The following is a 20,757-nucleotide window of genomic DNA, read 5'->3' on the forward strand; positions in this document are numbered from 1 at the left end:
CGGGGCGCGAGGGTGTCACGGCGACAACCTTGATTGCCCAGTGGATCACGCACTAGGCCGGCTGGGAGTTAGCGGGAAGGTAACGGTGCGGTAAGTCTACCACTAGTCTACTCGGAGGATAGTCTAGGCCGGGGGCTGAGGCAGCTAAGCCAGACAGGGGCTGGCGTGGGCTGGCGTTGGCTGGCGGGGAGCTTGGCAGACATTACTGTTGCACATTTGCACATACTCGTTGTCTGCATACCGCCAGGATTCTTTCTCCGCCATGGCTGGCTGACACCTCCTCCGCTCGCATCCATCGCAAGAATGCTTGACATCACGATTCGATAGGGAATGTTGCCTCCAGGGAACAAAACCATCCGCCATGCCGCGCTCGAGGCCGCCGTCTCCCCTGCCGTGACAGTCCGCGGCCGTCAATGCAACTGGACCAGCCCATGGGCACCCCGGTATGGAAACAGCGCCTGGAAATCAAAGCCAACATGGACCCGGCTCCCGTCACGGACCGGCGACGCAGCTGTCGTTTCTGCCGCAGTCGCAAGTTGCGCTGCTCCGGCGCCAGTGTCTGCAGCGCCTGCAAGGACCGCCAGATCGAATGCCTTTATGACCAGGGTGGGCCCAAGGGTCGTCCCCGGGCCTCGGGTGCCCGCACCAGCAGCCGCCTGGTTGAGCCCGTCATGAAGAAGGCCCCCTGGACGTCGCCCCCGAGTCCGTCGGTGGCCGCGGCGACGGGTCAGCTCTTCTCGCCGCGCCTTAAGAGCGTTGCGGAGGCATTGGTGGAGGTGTCGGCGGAGATCCAGGAGAAGCTGCAGGGCCGTAGTATGGAGAGTATGCCGATGAGCCAAGCTGGGTCTCCCCGACTGCCCCCGGCCAAGCTTGGCTGTCGCGAGCTCATCATGGTGCTCACCCAGGATCTCGTCGACGCTACCGTGGCCCGCTTCAGCGGTCTCGACTGTCTCTCCTTCTTCCCCGACCAGGGCCATTTCTTCCGACAGGGATGGGCCTTGAGCTCCAATGGATCGCCCAAAGCCCTGGAGCCGGCGCCACTTGCCGCTTACAACAGTTACCGCATCACTCAACTCATTGACGTGTGGTTTGGCGCCCATCCGTTGGCCATGGCCCTCTCCAAGACGCTGCTGCTGCGTGACGTCCGAAGCAATGCCTACGACCCTCTGCTTCTTGCTGTCATTCTGGGAGGTGCGCTACTTGAGTTGGAGGATGCAGAAGCTCGAGTGGAATCTGAACAGCTCCTACAGTGGGCGTCATCACGATTACAATACATTTCAACCTCTTCGGCCGACCTGTCGACGGCACAGGCTCTGAGTTTGCTGGCATGGCATGAGACGTGTCAGGGGAACATCTTCCCGGCGATGGCATACAGCATCTACGCAAATCGCACGGTGACTCGATTGACGATGGATACCTTGGCGCGGTCCTCGCGGGACGTCCGCCAAATCAACGGGATCAATCTGGTGCAGATCGAGCTGGAGATGATGTATATTCTCGGGTGGATGACGCTCGCTCTGATGGTCTGGTCGTTCACGCATCTGAACATCGTTGACGACAGCTTGCCGGCGCTCGCGATGATGCACGAGCACCCGCCCATGAACAAGGACGCCTCGTTAGTACTCCAGCTCGATAAAGCCGCGGACAACCTGTCGACACTCCCGTATCAATGGGCCTGGATCCAGGAGATCTGGACCATCAGTCACATCACGTCGGCGGCCGTGCATCTCAACTCGATCTTCCCCCGACAGTCTAGCGGGCCGACGTCACCCTTATCCCAGCCCAACTCCTGGCAGACGCAGCTGCACCAACAACTCCGCAATATCCAACTCTACAAGGTCGACATTGGAAACCTCTGCAGCGAGGCCCGCGCCGTGCTGGCGCGGAACGTGCAGATCATCGAAGCCAACATGGAGGACCAGGTCGCACAGACATGGATCCTGACCGCGTACCGGACCTTGCTCATCCACCTCCTCTTTCCGCGAATGGAGACCTTGGCTGTCACCGCCGATATCGTCCAGAATCTTACTGACTGCCTCATGTTCTTTCTGCGCAGCTTTCCGGTTCTCGTCAACATCTCGACCACCCACGCGCTACCCCGGTCGAGCACCCAATCGTGTGTCCGGTCCTACATGGCGGGCCTGGCAGCGTGCGGCAGCGCCATCGACACGCTTCTTCTCTTGTCGCACAAACAGCTGCAATGCTGGGAGCCGGGGGTCCTCCAGGGGCTGGGGCGGCTGTTGGAGCAGACAACCCGGCTGGACTCGCTGTTCGCAGACGACACGCTGCTGACGGACTGGCGGTGGCGGAGAGTGCAAGAGCGGTTCCACCGACTGTCCAAGTACAAAACGGAGCTGACGGTGACGGAACCGGGGCCGATGGTACCGTTGTATACGGCGGCCGAGTTGCCGTATGTGCCGGGGTATATTTCCATCGAGCAGCCGACGTTTCATGAGATATAGAATTGTGACATAGGACTGGATATAGATTTTGCTTAGCTTTAACTAACATAATTGAATTGATTTAACCTTATTCAGTTTTGCTATACCCTTTATTTCATACTTCCTAAGCAGCATTCTAATCAGCCCCTGCTCCAACATCGAACCTACAGTCATCGACAGTATACAGTATGCATACAGACTATTCTTACATATTTACCTACAATCCCATTCGGAGTCCTCAGACACCCATCTCCATCTCATCCAGGGGCCATCTTATTTTGAGTAGAGAACATATTGTGCTGTTACTTTGTATTTACACCCCCCCCCCCCGGCTCAACTTCTTACGAACAATACACTATACACCCCCGATATAAATGATGTCATATAATCCCCATTCCCCTGATCACTTGACCAAACACACTACCTTCTTTCTGTTTTAATTCCCAACAAGGGACTGGTAAGTAGAGAAAAATCTAAACCAACACGCATGATATTTTCAACTCACAAGACTGGTGACTGTGTGTTCAAGTATCAAATCTGTGACTTGTCTATATACAGATTTGAAGGTAGACTCGAGCCATCATCCCATTATAGTACTAGTCATTATTCGTCGTAGAAGCCAGACAGTCATATAAACATAAGTTGAATCTCCACCGAATACATCAAACCATGCCGATCCCCTCCATTCCCCTGTACATCCACCAAACCAGAAACACAAAAACAAACACAACAGCATAACCCCCCCCCCTCCCTTTCTCCCCAAATACCAGCATCCATCATTTCTATCCAACAATACCACACACAGCACCACCACCACCAAAACCAAACACTACCCACCCCTCCCCTCCTAACCCAAGCGACATCTCTCCCAAACTAGACTCCTAACCCCCGACTGATAATCTACCTGCAGATCAAACATCGCTCACCATGGCATATCCCTCCATGATAGAATCCGGAGAATCAAGCCACGAGGAAAATAATTCGCCGAAACCTTGGACGTCTAGGGTAGGGGCTGCGAAACTGATCCTGGGGGGGGGGTTCTCGGAGCGGGAGGTTTCGGTTGTTTGGGGGTGTTTGAGGGTTAGGGTTACCTTCATGTTGTAGAGTAGGTAGGTAGGGGGTTTGGGTTTGGGTTTGAATGAATGGAGATGGGGATGTGGATATGTGGTGTTGGGTTGGGGGGGAGGGGGAGGGGGGTTGTCTGATAATGAGGGAGAAGGGAAGAGGGGGGAACTGGAGGGGCTTATCGAGGATCGTCTTAGTGCTTATGGTCTGTATGTATGTATGTATGTATGTATGGACTTGTGAATCTGGTTGCCTAGCTTATACTAGTGGACTATGCTAGATGCCCGTGTAGTATACCATCTAGATCAGAGGTATATAAAATATCCTATCTAGTAAGAAAAACCTACAAAAGCACTCTGCAGATATCTACAACTCTCTAATCATACTCATCAACTACATACACAGTCACCGAACACGCCACACCCCAACCCCACTAACAGTATACAATCCCGCCGCCAACAGAAACGGCAATCCCATAGCCATCCCCCCCGCCTGGATCCCCGCAGCCAGAGTATACGCCAACAGTGGTGCAGCAGCCAGGGATCCCAATGCATCCAGCACAGTGATGGAGGTATATAGCAATGTGATGTTCTCGGGGGGCACAGCGCCGGTTAGATACGATTGCACGGATTGGCGAAAGCCGGTGCCCATGATGAAGAGCATGAGACCTGATCAACGTTAGTTTCTCGGATGAAGATATAGGTGTTCAACGGGGAGAAGGGGGGAGGGGGGGTGTATACATACCAAGAACCAACATCCCAGGATGAGAAGCAAGGCCCATTATCAAAGGACCTGCTGCAAGAAATACAACACTTCCTTTCGCCAGGAGGAGATCAGCACTTGCTGCATTGTTGCGAGCATATATCGTCAGTAAGAATCGGTGAGTCCATGGTAGGATGGCACAGGCTAGGATGATATGCATGGCTGCGGAGAGGGAAAGTAGGTATCCGCTCTGTTTTATAATATGGTTAGTTTTCTGGAAAGCTGGTATTTTGAAGGCGTATATGTACCTGTGCAACCGTCCAACCGAATCGGACCGTCGTGTATTGAACGATAAGCTCTTCGATCTGACGACTGAGCTTGTGCACCATAAAAGCCAGTAGAAGAGGGAGAAGACCCGTGGGAGAGAGGAGGTAGGAGAAGACCTCTTTAGGATGCGTTGCTTTGCGCGCTCGTGGGGGTTGAGCTTCACTCTTGTCGCTCTCATTGCTGTTGCCATCGGACGGAGGGTCCGGGTTAGGGAGAATATAAATACCCAGATAGCCCACCATTTCGAGAGGCGTCCCCATAAGGTAGGGAATATCCGGCCCATATCGCGACAAGAGCAACGAGCTCAGCGGCGGAGATAGGAGATCAGCAACCATCTGAGAGACTGCCATGTAGAAGAAGACCCGGGTGCTAGCCAATCCACAATCAGTATTCAAGATCTATTGCTGACAGACAGGGATGAATACCGGCTATGCGAGGATGCAAACGATGAGACCAATGCAAATACCATCGACGACATCACCGAGGATCCGCCCCCAATGAAGCGAATGATAGCCGATATGGCGATGGCCCAGCTGGAGAACCGTGGAGTGTAGTGGCCTATGTTGATATCAGCGAGATGATAATGGGGACAGTGGGGTTGGGAATCTCACACGCGAGCCAGATCCAGAGACTAGCTAGGATCTCACCACTGAGCCCCAAGGCTGCCACCAGCTTGCGCCCATATCGTTGTGCCAGCAGTCCGTAGGGGATGGCGAGGAGAAGTCCTGATCTGGTCAGTTTCTCGGAAAGAGTCTAAGGGGGGAAGACATGGAGGCATACCAGGGAGTGCCTGTGCAAGCCCTAACCAGCCCCTCAACATAGCAACTTCTCTTTGAATCACATCGATCTTGCAGGTTTTGCCCAGGATAGTACCGTCGGGTGCTATATTGGAAGGGTCAAGGGAACGATAATAGGACCGACACACGGACAGTTCGAGGAGTTGATTCGTGGGCGCAAATTGCAATTCTGAAGCAAAGTCGACGATGAAGATGAATGCAGCACAGATCACTAGGGCGCGGATGTTGGAAATGTCTTTCTTTGGGGGCTGATCATCACCAAGTAGTGGAGTAGTTGAAGAGGGCTCTCCATCCTGTGGTGTTGATTCAACTCCCGACATGTTGCTGGGCAGGAATGACAATGCAGCAGCGAGCATGCGACTCTTAACTACACCCCAGCGGACCGTGCACAGATTCATTGCAGGGATACTACGGACTCCGGCGGGTATGGGCTCGCTCATCCAATGGGATCATAATGTGCTTATCTTCTACGTCTAGTCTATAGTGCGAAACTATCAGTCTAGGCTCCTATGTTTGCAAGTCGTGATACTGGGTAGATGAGAACTCCATGCGTAATTGGCTAACGCTTTCACCATCGCATGCTATATGCCATATGTGATGTGTTACTGCTCATCCCATAACTGCTTGAACAGACTCGGCCTACCAAGCAGGTCGGCTGGGTCTCCAGTTTCCACAATACAGCCATCCTGCATGATCACAATCTGGTCAAAGTCCCGGATACATCTCAGTCTATGGGTCACTGCAACCACTGTGACATGCTTGAAATGGTCCCGAATAATTTGGAACATCAATCGCTCCGTGGCGATATCCACATTGCCACTGATTTCATCAAGAACAAGAAGCTTTGTTTTACTGCGGCGGAGGAGAGCTCGTGCGAGACTCACAAGCTGACATTGACCGCGGGAAAAGGTCGCATCACTCACTTGGAGGTCGAGAGAATAGGGTTGGCGTGTACTAGGATCCTTCCCTAAGCCTACCATATCCAGAGCGGAAAGCATCGCGTCGTCTGGGGACTGGCCGCTGGGATCGAGATTGTAACGTAGCGTTCCTGGCAATAGAAAAGGGTCTTGAGGGATTACGGTCAGACGCTGTCGTAGATTGCTGCAGGGTATCTCGCGCAGATTGATCTCGTCAATGAATACAGAGCCAGATGTAGCTTCAAGAAGCCGGAAAAGAAGGAGCATGAGAGAGCTCTTGCCACTCCCGCTCCGGCCGCAAACTGCTACTTTCTGTCCCGAATGGATGGTCAATGTGACATCTCGAAGTATGCATCGATGGGGACTTGGGTTGTCCTCGTAGCTTGCATAGACGTGATCAAGTCTGATCGAGCCACGAGACGGCCAGTCCTCGGGAGGCGGCCGAACAATTTCCAAATTTAGGGCATCCTCCCTGGGAAGCGTATCTTCATAGTTTTTGATGCGAGCGATTGCGCCAAGAGTGGTCTCCAGCTGTGTCCACGAGGTAATGAGATACGATAGGCTGCTGCTAAAGCCCAGAATGTTTAGCAGAGACACGGCAATCGCACCAGTACTGACTGATGAGTGTAACTCGACCGCCACGGTCACCACCACAGTAGCCAACCCGGCAGCCATAAGGTCCAGGACAAGATTCAACCAAAGTTGTATGCAAAAAAGGGTATAGTATGGCTGGATCGCCCTGTCGACCAAATGATGACACCGCGTCGCCCACATGGCTTGCCAGCCAAATGTACGGATTGTGTCCGTACCCGAGGCGGTTTCGAGAAAGTGAGTATAAAGAGGGCTCTGCGCCTCCAATTCCAAGAGCCGAAGCTGACGCGAGGTGCGCAGATAGAAGTTCTGCAGGGCGTAGAATATTGTAATCACAAATGGCACTGTAATCGCGATATACTTGTTTCCCGCAGCAATAAGCATGACCTCGGCGATCAACAGGCATGCCCCAACAATGGTCATGAGAAGTGCGCCAGACAATTGGTTGTCGATCTGAGAGAGGTCTTGGCTGAATCTGTTCAGGATAGTCCCACTGTCATGCATGGTGAAAAATGAATATGGCGCATTCATCGTAGCGATCAACAACTGCCCATGCAAACGGCGAGCGCTCTTTGGCACTAAGAGCAAGATGAGGCAAAAAATACTGAGCATGGTGCCCACCAGCTGAATAACAGCACAAACTCCATACACGCCCAGATAAACCCCCAGGGAGTAGTTGAAGTCATGGTCCGACCAGTACTGGAGCCACAGAGTAGGAAATTTGGTCCCAAATATCTGCACCACTATAAGCCCGAAGAGGCCGACAGAAGGTTTCCAACCAATTGCTTTCAGGTAGTATTGATAGACCGAGAAATCACCAAGCCTGCGTGGCAGGTCCTGACGTGACTCAATCAGTTTGCTCTCCGTTCCTGTTGTCACGGGGTGCTGTTTATCATTAGGACTGGCTTCGGTATCACTCAGTATGGAGACAATTTTTTCAACAGGAACTTCGGGCGGGATTCCAGATGTGGCAGTGCCATCATTAAGGGTCACGACAGCATCAGCTGAGGAAATACGCTCAGGATCACTGCAGGCGAGAATAACTGCCACGTTGTGAGTTCTGCATAGACCTCGCGGCCCCAAAGCACGATCAAACACCTTTTTAGCAGTGATAATGTCTAATGCACTGAGTACGTCGTCAAGAACCAGGAGCTTTCTGCGCGAGTAAATGGCCCGCGCCATTGCCAGCCGTTGCTTTTGACCACCACTTAGGGCAGTACCCCCGGAGCCCACGCAGGTCCTGTCCCCTTCGGAAAAGGTAGAGATGTCTTCGTCTAGTGCACAGGCATGAAGAACAGCGGTATACCATTCTTCATCACAGTAAGAAGGACCGATGACGAGTTCCCGAACAGAGACATTCGGTAACCAAGGTTCTTGTGCACAATAAGCCATTGTCACATCTTTTGAGTAAGAACCAGCAATGCAGGGTACTGCTCCTATGAGTCCTTTGAGTAGGGAAGACTTTCCGGAGCCGGTAGGCCCGGTGACGATTGTCAATGTAGAGGGGTGTATCTCAATGTTAACTTTGGTCAAAATCGGTGTTGTAGCGTCTGCGTATTTGAAGCTGGCATTGCGTACCGACAGACATCTTGTGCCTTTCATTGGAAGGGTCTCAAGCTCGAACACACTACCACTTGAAACGGCCTTTTCCGTCGCGACACCGTTGTAAGGGTGATCATTCTCTACTTCTGGTATTAGAAGGTAGTCCTGGATTCGCTTGAAACAACCTAGAGCAACTCCTAGTTGGGTGATTCCGTGGACAAAGACTTGGATGGGCTGAATGACTAAAGCAATCAGGGCGAGGACGGTGAAAGAGTCTGTTGATGTAATCGCATCACTTCCTGAGACCATTGTGAAAATCGTGAAAGTAAGGATCGGTCCGGCAATTGAGGGTATATTTGCTAGAAGTACCAGATCAGTAAATAATTAGAAGTCTGAGCAGGGATATGTACCAACAACATTTCTCCACATGATGAGCATCCGGGCCCCCCGAGCGCTTTCAACCTCGGCGTTGCGGAGGTCACATATCCGCTGTTGCACAAAAGAAGATATACCGAGCAGCTTAATGCTTCTAATTGAACCGAGGACTGACGCGGTAGTCGCAATGCGCTTCTGGACCGCCTGATTCCATTTCCTCTGACGTGGGGGTGAACGGGCGGCCACAACATAGCTGAGGTGGATTGCTGCCAGGGCACATCCAACCGATGCCAGGCATGCCAATTTTACTTGTTTCCCAAGGAAGAACAAGGCAAGCCCCACCTCAATCGGAGAGGCAAATAAAGCATCTAAACGCATCAAATTGTTACAGATGCTTTCTGTGTCGGTGCTCATTAACGTCAGCGCTGCTGAGTTGCTCACCGTAGCCGTATCAAGATGTTGCGTCTTTTTATATAGTGCAACCACCAGCATGCTTCGCATTATAGCAATGACACGATTGATCCCATGCTTATAGAGCGATGTCGTAACCTGAACATGTCAGCATAGCTATGCCTCTGCTTGAAATTGAAGCATACCGCCGTGCCCACATAGATCAGGACTGTAGCTCCAATAAGTGCCCGTCCAACCGCATCGTCTTCAGAGGCGGCAGAAGAGAGGTATCGAATCACACGATTTAGTAGCAACGGCTGGGCAATTTTGAACCCAATCAAACCAATCCGAGGGATTGCTGTCCAGATCAGGGTTTGTCGAACACAAGACAATGTCGCCAGCAGCAACATGTGCTGACCTCCATGGTGATACTTTTGTGCTGAATAGAAAAGCAATTAGCCCGAAACATCCCCTTGGTTGGGAACAAAAGCAGGACTAAGAAAATCGTAACATACCAGATTGCCATTTCGCACTAAATCTCGTCTGCACAACCTCGGCCTCAAGATTAGAGTCAATAGGAAAGAGATGGCCGAGATCCAACAAGCCGCGAGCACCACGAGCCAACAGGGGATTCAGCCACCAAAAGACAACTCGATTCACCATGCCCCCCTTCACCTCTGGCGGATAAGCAGCGAATGGCGGCTTCAAATACTTCTGCTTTTCCTGTAACTCCGCAATGAGCATCAAAAAACGAATACTCAACCCTGCAGTAAAAGTCCCAGCAATAGTCGAAGTACCACGGAGCCATAATGTCCGGGCTTGGACACCATCAAACAACGTGCTGAAAAAGAGATAGGAGCATAGCAAATTAGAAGGCGAGATGGATCGCATATGCTCATTCCAGGAAAGCACCGGAATGCTCAGTGAGCACGTCAATGACAGGCAGAGCGACGCAATGGTGGCTTTATTGCGATAATGCGGGGCCATTGCCCAGAGCATCAGTAAGGCAAGTTGGCTGCAGATCAAGGCAAGGCTCAGAATGATTTTCACCCAAATGGAGACCTTGGCATGCTGGTTCGATGTCAATCTGATTTTCGTGGACTGTCTGAGGAGCTGGAGCAGTCTCCAGGCCACTGCTGGAAGAAAACATGCTGATGGGATGATGCCGAACACGACTTGCTCGAAGAGGAGAGTAAAATCTAAGTAGTGGCAACCGTGGATGGGAGGCCCAAATAATCGGTCAGCTGCTGGGCTGCAAGAGCTTGCCATACTGGGGGTATCGATACCTGGTCAGTTGCTTCAAGGTGAGGGATGGATGTGGATTAAGTCCGATGCTTAGCCATGTACATTGGTACGACAAGCATTCGGATTAGCTAAACGGGGGGATTCTAGGCAGCAACACGAGGCTAGATTCTGTTGTGTTAGCTGCATTAGCTCTATGTAGGTAGAACTCGACAATTCCTTATCAGGCCTCTGTTTCACCAGTAGAATGGACGGCGGGGAAATGAGATAAGGCATCCTTGCTAGCTTGGTGCCAATGACTGACTGCCCATGGACCGCCGTCGGCGGGCAGGTGATAGGACCTGATAACATGGAGGAAAGGTGCTGAGAGCAGCAGATCTTTGCATACAGTGCTGTGTCAAGGCTAAACAGATTTCAGGAACCGGTTTAATTTAAGCCACTTTGCCAGATATAATCCAGCATTAATATTAGATCTAAGATAAAGACGACAACCGCCACCACTCTATTAGACAGCTCCTCCCTTCCCACCAAGTTCACAGAAAGAGAAGAAAAGGAAATCCTCAGATCTAAGCATAAAAAAATATGAAGGCCAAAGGCACATCTCGCGTATGGAAAGTACTGCATAGTGTATAGTATATATGTACGGTAAGAGATAAGAAATAGAGAGCATTGGGAAAACAAAAGGAGAAATGAATTCCCAATCTAAATCTAATCATACTCACACACTGATCATTTCACATCATCATATTCATTCATCATCAGTAATCTGCACTCGGTCCGCATATTCCTTGATTCGGGAGACAAAGGTCTCCTCGATTTGGTCGCCTTGGCCGCCTGCGACGCGGAGGATGAGATCATTGAGGGAGGCGCGGCCGAGAATGTCGACGTGGTCGCCTTGGTTTTCATTTGTTAGGATGGTATGTTTTTGATTAAACGGTAGGGGTGGAGGGATGGTATACCTGTGTTTGGCCCACCACGGGGCGAGAACCGATCCGGTTCATGCGGCATCTCAAAGACCTTGATTTTGACGCCGGCGGGATTATACCGCTTCATGCGCCAGCCCTTGGCGCACATGTAGCCTGTGCTTAGGAGGTTGACGGTCCCGTCGCCCTCGCCCATGAGGACGCCATGGTCAACACCGTCGCCATTGGTCACGGTGGTGTCGATGCTGATGTTCAGATTCACCAGAGGGTTTAGTTCTTCTTGGTAGAAGTAGCTGCGTTCAGTAGGCTTTCCAACACCGTAGAAGCAGTAGATCTTTAGGTCCGGCGCGAGCGGGAGACGGGCTTCGAGCGGGTTGAGCCATGTGCGGGGGTTGTTTTCGTTCTCTTCAACCTCCTTCGCTGTGTGAGCGACGCCGTGCGAGTAGCTGCTCAGCACTTGGTCGCGGTACCAAGTCTCGGACTCGTCCAGGAGGTAGGAGAGACTTTCAGGAACAGTGAGGTTCTTGCTGGTGCGGGTGGAGTTGCTCTCGCGGAAGTTGAGCACCGTGCCGTAGGACTGGTGCTGGTCCGGTAGGTCGTCGGGTGCCCAGGTGGCATTGCCCCAGACGGCTTCGCCACCCTTAGGAAGCATGCTGCTGATGCCAGGCATGGCGCGGAAGATCTCGGCGCGTTCTTCCTTGGAGAGGAACTTTTCCAGGCCGTAGACGGCGAACGCGTTGAGTTGAGCCGTGTCGCGCATCTCGCCGGACAGGACAGCGGTGAGGCCCTTGACAGCCCCGAGCATGCATCCACTGATGTTAATCCAGTTGGCGATGTGGTTGTTGACCCAGTCGCTGCCGCCGCCGCCGTGGTCGGGGTGCTCGACCCATTTGAGGAAATACATAACCACCTGCGAGCCCATACTGTGGGACGCGATGGTGACCTTCTCCCCGCCGACCTGGACGGCCGTCTCGATGTAGGATTTCAGCCGGCTGAAGTACTGGTCACGAATCTCGAGGTTCGGGTATGAGAGACGCCAGTCGTAAGCGGCGGTGAAGGCATTAGTCGGGTCGTAGCCGATGGTCGCGAGGTTCTCGAGGATCTTATTCCAGATCCAGTATCCCGTGATGAAGAAGTCCGTGGCATCGAAGCCCTGTGCCGCGCGGAGTTTGATGCCAGGGGGGTCCAGGCCGGTGTCCTTGTCCAGCATGATGTGGTTCTTCCACTCAGTCTTGTCGAGAACCAGCGCGCGCATCATGCTCCAACTGCCCCAGAGCCTGCGACGGAAGTATTGGCGGGAGTTGGCATCGGTACCCCAGCTCTCGAGACCAGTAGAGATGACACCGGGGATCATGACGATGGGGTGTTTGGCGTGGACGCCCTCGGCTTGGAGGTGAAGGCCGACGGAGAACGAATCGTAGCTGACCGTGTCGCGTTCATGTTGCTGCGGGCGTCAGTAAATCTGCTCCCCATCTAGCCAGCATGCAATTGGAGCGTACCGTAAACTCCCTCACATCGGACAGTAATCCCTGGGGCATGACATCCATCAACGACTCAAGATTCAAATCCATCAAGCTATCTAGATTGATCACATCCTGTTGATTGGCGAAGAGAACAGCCACAAGGACACCGAACAGGCCACCCAAGACGAAGATCAGCCCATTGCGGCGTTTACTCCGAGGTTTTGTGACGAAGGACTCTTTCTTGGGCTTGGGAGGCGGCGACTGCGACTGCGACTGCGACTCGGAATGCGATTGGGAGACATCGCGGGCGTCGGACGGCTCGGACGCGCCGTCCTTGGCCAAACGACGGCGGAGCATAATTATAGAATCGATGGCATGCAAGAGACAATCGAACAGAGAAAGAGAGAAAAAGAGAAAGGAAGGAAAGGAGAAAGCAAGCTATGTAACTACCTACCAACCAACGGAGGAGCCACCGAAAGAGCCGACGAACCAAAAAAGAATCAGGCACCACCGGAAAATCACATGTGCGGGAAAACGGACGTCATCAGATCGGCCCGCGCATTTTCTCTCTTTCTCTCTCTCTCTCCACCATCAATCACAACAGAAACAGACATCAGACTGTCAATTCCTCTGATCAGACTTCCCATCTATGTCTTTTCCGATACCACCGGTACCTTTACAATGACCACAATGAATCCTCCTACCCCAGACCAAACTACATCCACATCCACATCCACCCCCACCCCACCCACCAAGACAACACCCAACAACCTCCGCTACATCCGTTACAATGCCGCCCAAGAAGATGCCTACGTCCCCGCCATGCGCCAATTAATCTCCAAAGACCTCTCCGAACCCTACAGCATCTACGTCTACCGCTATTTCCTCTACCAATGGGGCGAGCTCTGCTTCATGGCCATGGACGACTCCCTTCCTTCGCCTATGGTCGGTGTCGTGGTCTCGAAGCTCGAGCCGCATCGTGGCGGGCCCTTGCGCGGATATATTGCCATGTTGGCCGTGCGCGAGGAATATCGTGGTCAAGGCATCGCTACGAAATTAGCTCGTATGGCTATTGATGCCATGGTGGAGAGGGAGGCCGATGAGGTGGGTTTCTTCCCCAATCTCCACGGTGTGTGGGGGGATGGGTGACTGCTATTGCCTATTCACGGATGGGAACGGTCTGCGAAGACTGGACTGGAATTATCATTCACCGGAGTTTATGATGAACTAACGGAGTTCGTGTGTGTATACAGATCGTCCTCGAAACCGAAACCACCAACACAGCCGCGATCAAACTCTACGAGCGTCTTGGCTTTCTCCGAAGTAAACGTCTCCATCGGTACTATTTGAACGGAAACTCGGCGTATCGGTTGGTGCTGTATCTCAAGGACGGGGTGGGGTCGATGAGGACGAATATGGATGCTTATGCGCCGCCGCAGTCAGGCCCTCCTTATCCGGTGGTGGAGTCGAGGGCGGAGATGGCCGGGGGGTTGATGGCGCCGGAGCCGGCTTTGTTGCATGAGGGGAATGGCAGGGGGTGGTAGGTCGATTGATTGGGGGGTAGATAGGGTAAGGAGGAGGGTTGGGCATGAATGACTATAACGACTATGCTATGTTATGATGAAGATATCCATTTGTTGCATTGCGGTGGGTTGGTTATAGATGGAGGAGACAATGGATGAAGTTAGGAGTCTGGTCAGGTCCAAGGCCATACAGAGGGTGAGCCATGGACCGGAGGATGTAAGATAATATTGTACACAAGATGTAAGGTATATAACAGGGTCATGGATCAAGGCATTTAATAAGGGTCGGTCTAAGGTTGACCCAGTAGATCAAGGAGGCATCAGCGACTTCCTCACCGGCACGCGAATGGCATTCTGGACCAGCCAGAATACCGGCCGTGGCACCTTCCTCCACTCTTGATCCAAGACAAGAGCCGCCTCCAACATGATCATCAAGGGTAGCTGTGGGCGGTACCAGCCCCCGACTGCAATGTCATGCTGCGCGAGCGCCGATCCCACCCGGATCTGCTGCTCCCGCTCTTCGCCGGCTGGCTTGAAGCCCGAGCACAGGTACGCAAGTGGGTTGGTGCCGTATTCCGGAGGTATATTGTCGAGCACGTTCATCTCGAAAGTAGGGTCTGGGCGATGCAGGTCCAGTCCCACAATGACCTTGCCCGCGGTCGTATCCCACATCGTGTGGATATTGATCTCCGTCTTGCGGGGGACATTCCGAATCAAGGAGGTGACGACCGTACGCTTCATATTGTACGTCACATTTCCGGACATGCACGCGTACCGCCACAGGACCCGACAGATATTATAGTATTGGCCTTTGTAGGCAACCAGGAAGAGCCGCTCCCATGCGCGCCGCTCGAGCTTCGTTTCCGGACGCTCCAGGCACCGGAAGAGATACCCGAGAGCGGTGGGCACATCCGCTCGGAAAAGCGACATGATTTGGGTGACGGTGGCACTGTTGAAGGTCAGGTCCTGGTGTTTGCAGATCTGAAATAGCCGGTCCATAGCTGCAAAGTCTTTCAGTCGGACAATGACGCCGAACATTTGGCTGACCAACGACGGAGCAAAACAGCTGTCGCCGCAAGCCTCGGCCGTCTTCCTGATGAATGAGTCCACGCTTTGGCCGCTTTCCAAGTGTGCCCGGAATGAATTCGGCAGAGTCAGGTGCAGCGCGCTCCGCATCGCACCGGTGTTGTCCAGGTACCCCCGCTGCACCATATAGTCGACGAGATCCGTTTTCTCCTTCGTAGAAATAACGCAGTCTAGCAAGGCGAGCCACGTGTGCGCGTCTGGCCGGATCTTCAATCGAGACATGGCCAGCAAGAAATGACGAAAGAACAGGAGGTCCTGCCTCTTAGCCGAAGACTTTAGCAGGATATTGAAGGTGTCCACTGTCGCAAGATGCTCGGCCTTGAGAAAGATGGCACGGGCAGATCTCAAGAACTCGTGGTCGAGCAGGTAGGTAATCGCGCGATTCAACGCAGCCGTCGAGATGAAGCTGTAATATTCTTGGTGCCGAAAGAGTTGCACAAGCCTCTTGGCCACTTGCCTGTTGTGGGGGTAGTGGATGTCCGAGTCGTATGACGGTTTCGACCTTGTCAACTCCTCCACATGTTCAGCGAAATCCCTGACACAGGTCAAGGAGTTGCCCGCAGGAAGAAGCAGGTGAAACTTTGCGGGGTTTGTCACTGCCGACTGTATGTCCCATACGCCGCGAACCAGCGGCACTGGAATATTCTGGCGCTTCATCGCCTCAACGGAAGGGATCACGGGAACAACTGGTTTCTGGATCTCGACCATAGGGACATTGCGTTCTTGAAAACCCTTCGCCTCCTCGATCTTGTCGCTGACCATCTCGACGACCCGCTCGGAGCCAGACAAAATCACCTTACGGAATTGTCCCTGACTCTGAGCCGGAGGCAGCACATGAACCTTGCACCCGTTATGAACCGGCACATACCAGATGTTCTCCTTCAAAGCCATGTCCGTCACACCGGCTAGAATGGCAAGGGTCTCCTCCGGCAAAAGCAATTCCTTCTGCTTGACTGCCTCTTTCACAGACACGTCCATATCCTTATTCTGCAGATCCTCGATAATCTCGCGCATGTTGATCCATTTATTCCATTTTTCGTCTAGACAGGAACGGGGTCGGGACTCCGTCAAGAACAGTCGATATCTCAACTTCCGTCGATCCCGGGGCGATAGCCGCCTTACAGCGATTGCTGGCGGTTCATCAGAGTCTGCCGCTGCTGATCTCATACCTTTCCGGCTGGACGATAACTGCAAAGGTTGCATCGGTAGATCGGAGAAAACGTTGAAAACACGTCTTTGTCGTTCGCGTTGCACTTCGATTGGAGGTGGCTCTCCGTCGTCTATTGTTCTGTGGAGCGTCGTGCCTTGTTGACTCTGTTCGTCGCCATTCCCCTCCTGTGCTGTGTCAAGTTGCCCTTCCTCTTCCAATTCCTTTTTCTCTTCGAGCAAAGTATCCTCTTGACTTTGCGCTTCACCGTCCCCATCCTGCAAAGTCCGAGTCTGTCCATTCTCATTCCCACTCCCACTCTCCACCGAAACCCATCGTCTCGACTCAGCCCCAAAACAAACTCTCGGTACCGGGCCCGACCTCCCAATCAGACTCCCCCTAGCAGCAGAAGTATTATAGAGACTCTTCCCTTTCCCCGCATGCCGAACCGAGGAAAAAAGACTCCGTTGGCGAACAGCAGCTGTAGCCCAGCGCGGGTACAGAAAAAGGAGTGGCTCTTCCGTGACGTTGTCTAGGACAGTAGATATACTACGTCTTTTGAGACATGGACGGCCACGAGATAACATTGGGGCTTTATATCATGGAAGGAAGGGAGGGAGGTGCCGTCCGGGGGTCCGCGGTGAGGTGAGGTGAAATTGGGGATCTAGCTTCGTCGAAACTTATCGGTGGGAGGCGGTCGGAAGTGGCAGATCTGCTGCTACGGGGATGGGGTGCCAAGAATATAGTATAGATCAATCCACTTGGAGTTCTACTTATCTAGTCCGTACTAAAGTAGGTAATACCTACAGATCCCAGAAGCTATGTGACAAATCCAACAAAAGACACTCCTACCTATACCAAGCACTAAATATAAATTAAGTAATACTACGGAGTAATAACATATATCAATACATCCCCCCCAAACCCAAACCTCGACCCCATAACTCCACTCCCTCCCCCCCAAACTCAAGAAGAATACTGAAAAATATGCCCTTCCCTACCAACCTCCGCCTCCTTCGGAATACCCTTAATCTCCCCACCATCATCCATCGGCTTAAACGAGAATTTGCCCGAGTATCTCGCCAACAAACTACCTCTCTTCGGGGCGGGGGTCAAATCCAACATATCCATTTTCGAATCGCGATTCTCGGTTCGGAGGACTTCAGGTCCGGTGAGATGGCGTCGAGCTGCCTCGGTGGCTTTTTGGAGATGGTCTAATTTGCGTTGAAGCTCGGTGGCTTCGGTTCCGCTTGCTTGGGATGTTTTTTGGGAGAGGTCGTCGATGACCTCCGTTAGGTGGGTGAGGAATTGCCAGCGCGAGGCTTGGAAGACGAACATGGACATGATTTCGGGGATCTGGGGTTGTTAGTAAGTATTTGTTGGTTTGGATTGGTTTCATGGGGAGGGGGGAGATGGGTGGAAGGAAGCTTACCTGTTCATGCAAATAGAACAACTCCTCCCCACCTTCGTCCAAAAACCGATCCAATGCGTCCACCTTCTCCCGATCTACAATCGCAACCCTCAGCGCATGCATCAAAGCTGGTATATCTGCGATTTCCTCCACCGGCGCCTCTTCCTCATCATTCACCTTTGTTGTCGTTCGACTCAAACTTCCATTCGTATAATAACCGGCCGACGCAGTCGTCATTCCCGCCTCACTCGCCGCCCTCTTATTCTTCCCCGAGTGGATCGTAAAGTAATCCTCATTCAACCTATGCGCCATCTCCAGTCCCGTCCGACCCCTCCTATCCACCAACCTCTTCACCCGTACCCGGACCCATCTGCGCCGGCGCACAAAGGAATGAAACCACGGATGCGAGCCATGCCATGCCCTGGACGCGAACGAGAACGAGTACTGCCAGCCTTGATCGTCCACGTCCCCGGACATATCGACGTACCAGGATCGCCAGGCCCATACCCAGCTGGGGTCAGGGACCTGCGCGTTCGTGATATCCACGGGACTGTCGCGATGGTCGGCGGTCATCCACGCGGAGGGGTCAAAATTGAGGAGAGAGCTGTGGGAGTATAGTGGGATGCCGAAGAAGAACCATCCGCGTTGGTTCTCGTAGAGGATGTCCAGCTCGGTGTTGGGTTTTAGGCCTTTGAGGGTGGGTGGTTTGGGCGCGGTGTTGTTGGTCTCCTGGGGGGCGAAGTCTATAGCTTCTACTTCTTGGGATGGGGGTGTGGGATGTTGGCTAGGGCTTCGTGATGGGGTGTTGGTGGTTGCTGTTTCTGTTGCTGAGAGGTCTCGGCCGTCTGAAGGACGTCTGCTAGCCTCTGCTGCAGCGGCAAAATCCCCGTTATCATCGTCATCAGCGAGGCCCAGCCGATCTGGTTGCCATTTGGCATATTTGCGCTTTGCGAGCTCGCTGCGAATAGACACTCGAGTCCATTTTCGGGAGACGTGGCTGCCGCCTGCTGCAGTGGGGGTGTCGGATTGACGCCGCGGCGCGGTATTATCGATGAGGGCGATATTGCCCGTATTCGGATCCATTATGAGCCTTCGAGGCTGTTCTTGGTAGTACTGCTGCTCAAGAAACCAGTATATAGATAAAGATCATTGCAAGAACGGGGCCATTCTGCAGGGAGCTAGACAGTACGTAGCCCAGATTAAAGGAGCACCAGACCCCAATTGAAACCGAGAAATAAAAAAGGAGATTAAGAATAGCAGACCACGAGGGAGGCTATATAAAGCGACGCGCCGATGTAAAAAGAACGACTAAGACACGCCGATTGGCATTGTGCGACAACTCACCAGGAGATCGCCGAGCTGAAGAAAGAGGACGACCAGGCAAGCAGGCAGGCAGGCAGGCAAGCAAGGCACTTCCCCCGATCGATGACATCGTTTGCGGGGCGATCGACGCGCTTAACTCCTGCGTTCTATCTGAGCCTCCTGGTGTCTGCCTCAGGCATTCATTACCCGCTATCTCGTATCTCCGTATCACCACCTGCACCACCACCACTTTCACCTCCGGAGAGAGCGCAGCCAGGACATACCTACCTAGGTCCTCCCCGACGCGTCCCCTCACCACCCCACACACCCAACCCAAAAACAAAGGTCAAAGAAAAAGAATTACCAGCAAAAATGACAACCGACCACCACCGCAAAATCGAACTCCAATCCGCCGCCGACTTCACCTACCTCTACGCCAACACGGTCGCGCTCTCACGCCAAAAACTCGATTTGCATCTTCCTCCCTCCACGAACCCCAACGATGGGCCGGATCCAATGCGCGAACGTGTTCGCGAACTAGTCGATGAGGTTTGTTTCCTCCCCCTCATTTCCCTTCTCCATCCCCACCATCACTAACCCAACAACAGTACATAAACCGCACCTTCACCTCCGCCTCCTCCTCCATCAGCATCAACGGACTCGATTCCACATCACCCGAATTCCCCTTCCCGGGTGCTTTCACCGCCCCCACAGAGCAAGTCGAGTATGAGGCGTATGACGGGAAACTGGCGGCAAGAGTGACATCGTTATATGCGCAGTTGGAGTCGTTGACGACGACGGTGGCGCAGTTGAGGCGGGATGCGCCGGGGCGGGCGGCGAAGGCGTATGCGGAGCAGTTGAGGCGGGCGATTCAGGAGGATGAGAATGAGGAGGAGGAGGTTGAGGAAGGGCAGGGAGAAGGAGAGGTTCAGGAGGAGGGGTTGAAGGAGGAGAGTCGGCAGAGTGCGGAGGGTGAAGAAAATCGGGATACGGAGATGCCTGATGTGGATGCGAACGCAAATGCGAATGCGAATTCAAGGAAGATGGAGACGACGCGGAGAAGGCCGATGACGAGGTCGCGCGCGAAGTTGGAGGTTCCGCTTGGGACGGAGCATGAGGCGGAGCGGTGGCGGAGTGGGGAGATAGCAGAGGTCTATGAGGATGCGTTGCGGACGTTGTTGCGGCTTCAAGGCGAGCTGGATGCTAGTGCCGAAGGGCCGGACGGGAATGCCCTTGCTTCGACGCTGGGGAAGGCCGAGCGAGCTGGTCGGGCTGTCGATGTGGTGGAGAAGAGGAAGAAGAAATAAGCATCTCCTGGGTTTACATTTACATCTGGCTTTTCTTTACTGGTATGGGTTGGCGTCTGCAGTGGAGGTTTGGGATGATACCATTGATTTACGGTGGCTTTACAATAATGAAAGAACGGCATATCAGGGTTCTGATGAACAAACACGCTCTATATCGCTGTATAAGTATAGACCCGATTCTACCCAGAGCATGCGGTCCACATAAC

The 20,757-nt window shown here is 53.0% G+C and overlaps 8 protein-coding genes across 8 annotated transcripts; 3 read left to right on the forward strand and 5 right to left on the reverse strand.

The window, feature by feature from the left end:
• Positions 1 to 121: 121 nt before the first annotated feature.
• BO94DRAFT_534870 (fungal specific transcription factor domain-containing protein) lies at positions 122 to 2,493 on the forward strand. Its single transcript, XM_025611638.1, has one exon. The coding sequence runs from the start codon at positions 414 to 416 to the stop codon at positions 2,460 to 2,462; it is 2,049 nt and encodes a 682-aa protein (XP_025467656.1). The 5' UTR covers positions 122 to 413; the 3' UTR covers positions 2,463 to 2,493.
• Positions 2,494 to 2,883: 390 nt separating this feature from the next.
• BO94DRAFT_534871 (uncharacterized protein) lies at positions 2,884 to 3,629 on the reverse strand. The gene has a single exon (XM_025611639.1). The coding sequence runs from the start codon at positions 3,536 to 3,538 to the stop codon at positions 3,353 to 3,355; it is 186 nt and encodes a 61-aa protein (XP_025467657.1). The 5' UTR covers positions 3,539 to 3,629; the 3' UTR covers positions 2,884 to 3,352.
• A 251-nt stretch (positions 3,630 to 3,880) lies between these two features.
• BO94DRAFT_624028 (MFS transporter) lies at positions 3,881 to 5,652 on the reverse strand (the record flags this gene model as incomplete). The annotated part of the gene is made up of 6 exons (XM_025617189.1): positions 3,881 to 4,174; positions 4,251 to 4,458; positions 4,517 to 4,904; positions 4,961 to 5,093; positions 5,147 to 5,260; positions 5,316 to 5,652. 6 exons carry the CDS (start codon positions 5,650 to 5,652, stop codon positions 3,912 to 3,914), a joined length of 1,443 nt encoding a protein of 480 aa, XP_025467658.1. The 3' UTR covers positions 3,881 to 3,911.
• Positions 5,653 to 5,867: 215 nt separating this feature from the next.
• BO94DRAFT_624029 (P-loop containing nucleoside triphosphate hydrolase protein) lies at positions 5,868 to 10,416 on the reverse strand (the record flags this gene model as incomplete). Its single annotated transcript, XM_025617190.1, has 4 exons — positions 5,868 to 8,741; positions 8,793 to 9,306; positions 9,354 to 9,586; positions 9,663 to 10,416. The coding sequence occupies 4 exons, from the start codon at positions 10,414 to 10,416 to the stop codon at positions 5,935 to 5,937; spliced, it is 4,308 nt and encodes a 1,435-aa protein (XP_025467659.1). The 3' UTR covers positions 5,868 to 5,934.
• Positions 10,417 to 10,824: 408 nt separating this feature from the next.
• Positions 10,825 to 13,225, reverse strand: BO94DRAFT_491710 (phospholipid:diacylglycerol acyltransferase). Its single transcript, XM_025609162.1, has 3 exons — positions 12,812 to 13,225; positions 11,349 to 12,756; positions 10,825 to 11,283 (listed from the first exon to the last, which is right to left on the reverse strand). The coding sequence occupies exons 1-3, from the start codon at positions 13,130 to 13,132 to the stop codon at positions 11,138 to 11,140; spliced, it is 1,875 nt and encodes a 624-aa protein (XP_025467660.1). The 5' UTR covers positions 13,133 to 13,225; the 3' UTR covers positions 10,825 to 11,137.
• A 95-nt stretch (positions 13,226 to 13,320) lies between these two features.
• BO94DRAFT_534875 (peptide alpha-N-acetyltransferase MAK3) lies at positions 13,321 to 14,603 on the forward strand. The gene is made up of 2 exons (XM_025611640.1): positions 13,321 to 13,879; positions 14,029 to 14,603. The coding sequence occupies exons 1-2, from the start codon at positions 13,466 to 13,468 to the stop codon at positions 14,317 to 14,319; spliced, it is 705 nt and encodes a 234-aa protein (XP_025467661.1). The 5' UTR covers positions 13,321 to 13,465; the 3' UTR covers positions 14,320 to 14,603.
• Positions 14,604 to 14,607: 4 nt separating this feature from the next.
• BO94DRAFT_465833 (peroxin Pex23-like-penicillium chrysogenum) lies at positions 14,608 to 19,025 on the reverse strand (the record flags this gene model as incomplete). Its single annotated transcript, XM_025608136.1, has 4 exons — positions 14,608 to 16,779; positions 16,858 to 17,123; positions 17,533 to 17,887; positions 17,964 to 19,025. The coding sequence occupies 4 exons, from the start codon at positions 19,023 to 19,025 to the stop codon at positions 14,608 to 14,610; spliced, it is 3,855 nt and encodes a 1,284-aa protein (XP_025467662.1).
• Positions 19,026 to 19,499: 474 nt separating this feature from the next.
• BO94DRAFT_491719 (uncharacterized protein) lies at positions 19,500 to 20,680 on the forward strand. The gene is made up of 2 exons (XM_025609163.1): positions 19,500 to 19,793; positions 19,853 to 20,680. Exons 1-2 carry the CDS (start codon positions 19,617 to 19,619, stop codon positions 20,549 to 20,551), a joined length of 876 nt encoding a protein of 291 aa, XP_025467663.1. The 5' UTR covers positions 19,500 to 19,616; the 3' UTR covers positions 20,552 to 20,680.
• Positions 20,681 to 20,757: the final 77 nt, after the last annotated feature.

The sequence above is a fragment of the Aspergillus sclerotioniger genome, assembly GCF_003184525.1.
Source record: "Aspergillus sclerotioniger CBS 115572 chromosome Unknown BO94scaffold_13, whole genome shotgun sequence".
In the NCBI taxonomy this organism is placed as follows: Eukaryota; Fungi; Ascomycota; class Eurotiomycetes; order Eurotiales; family Aspergillaceae; genus Aspergillus; species Aspergillus sclerotioniger.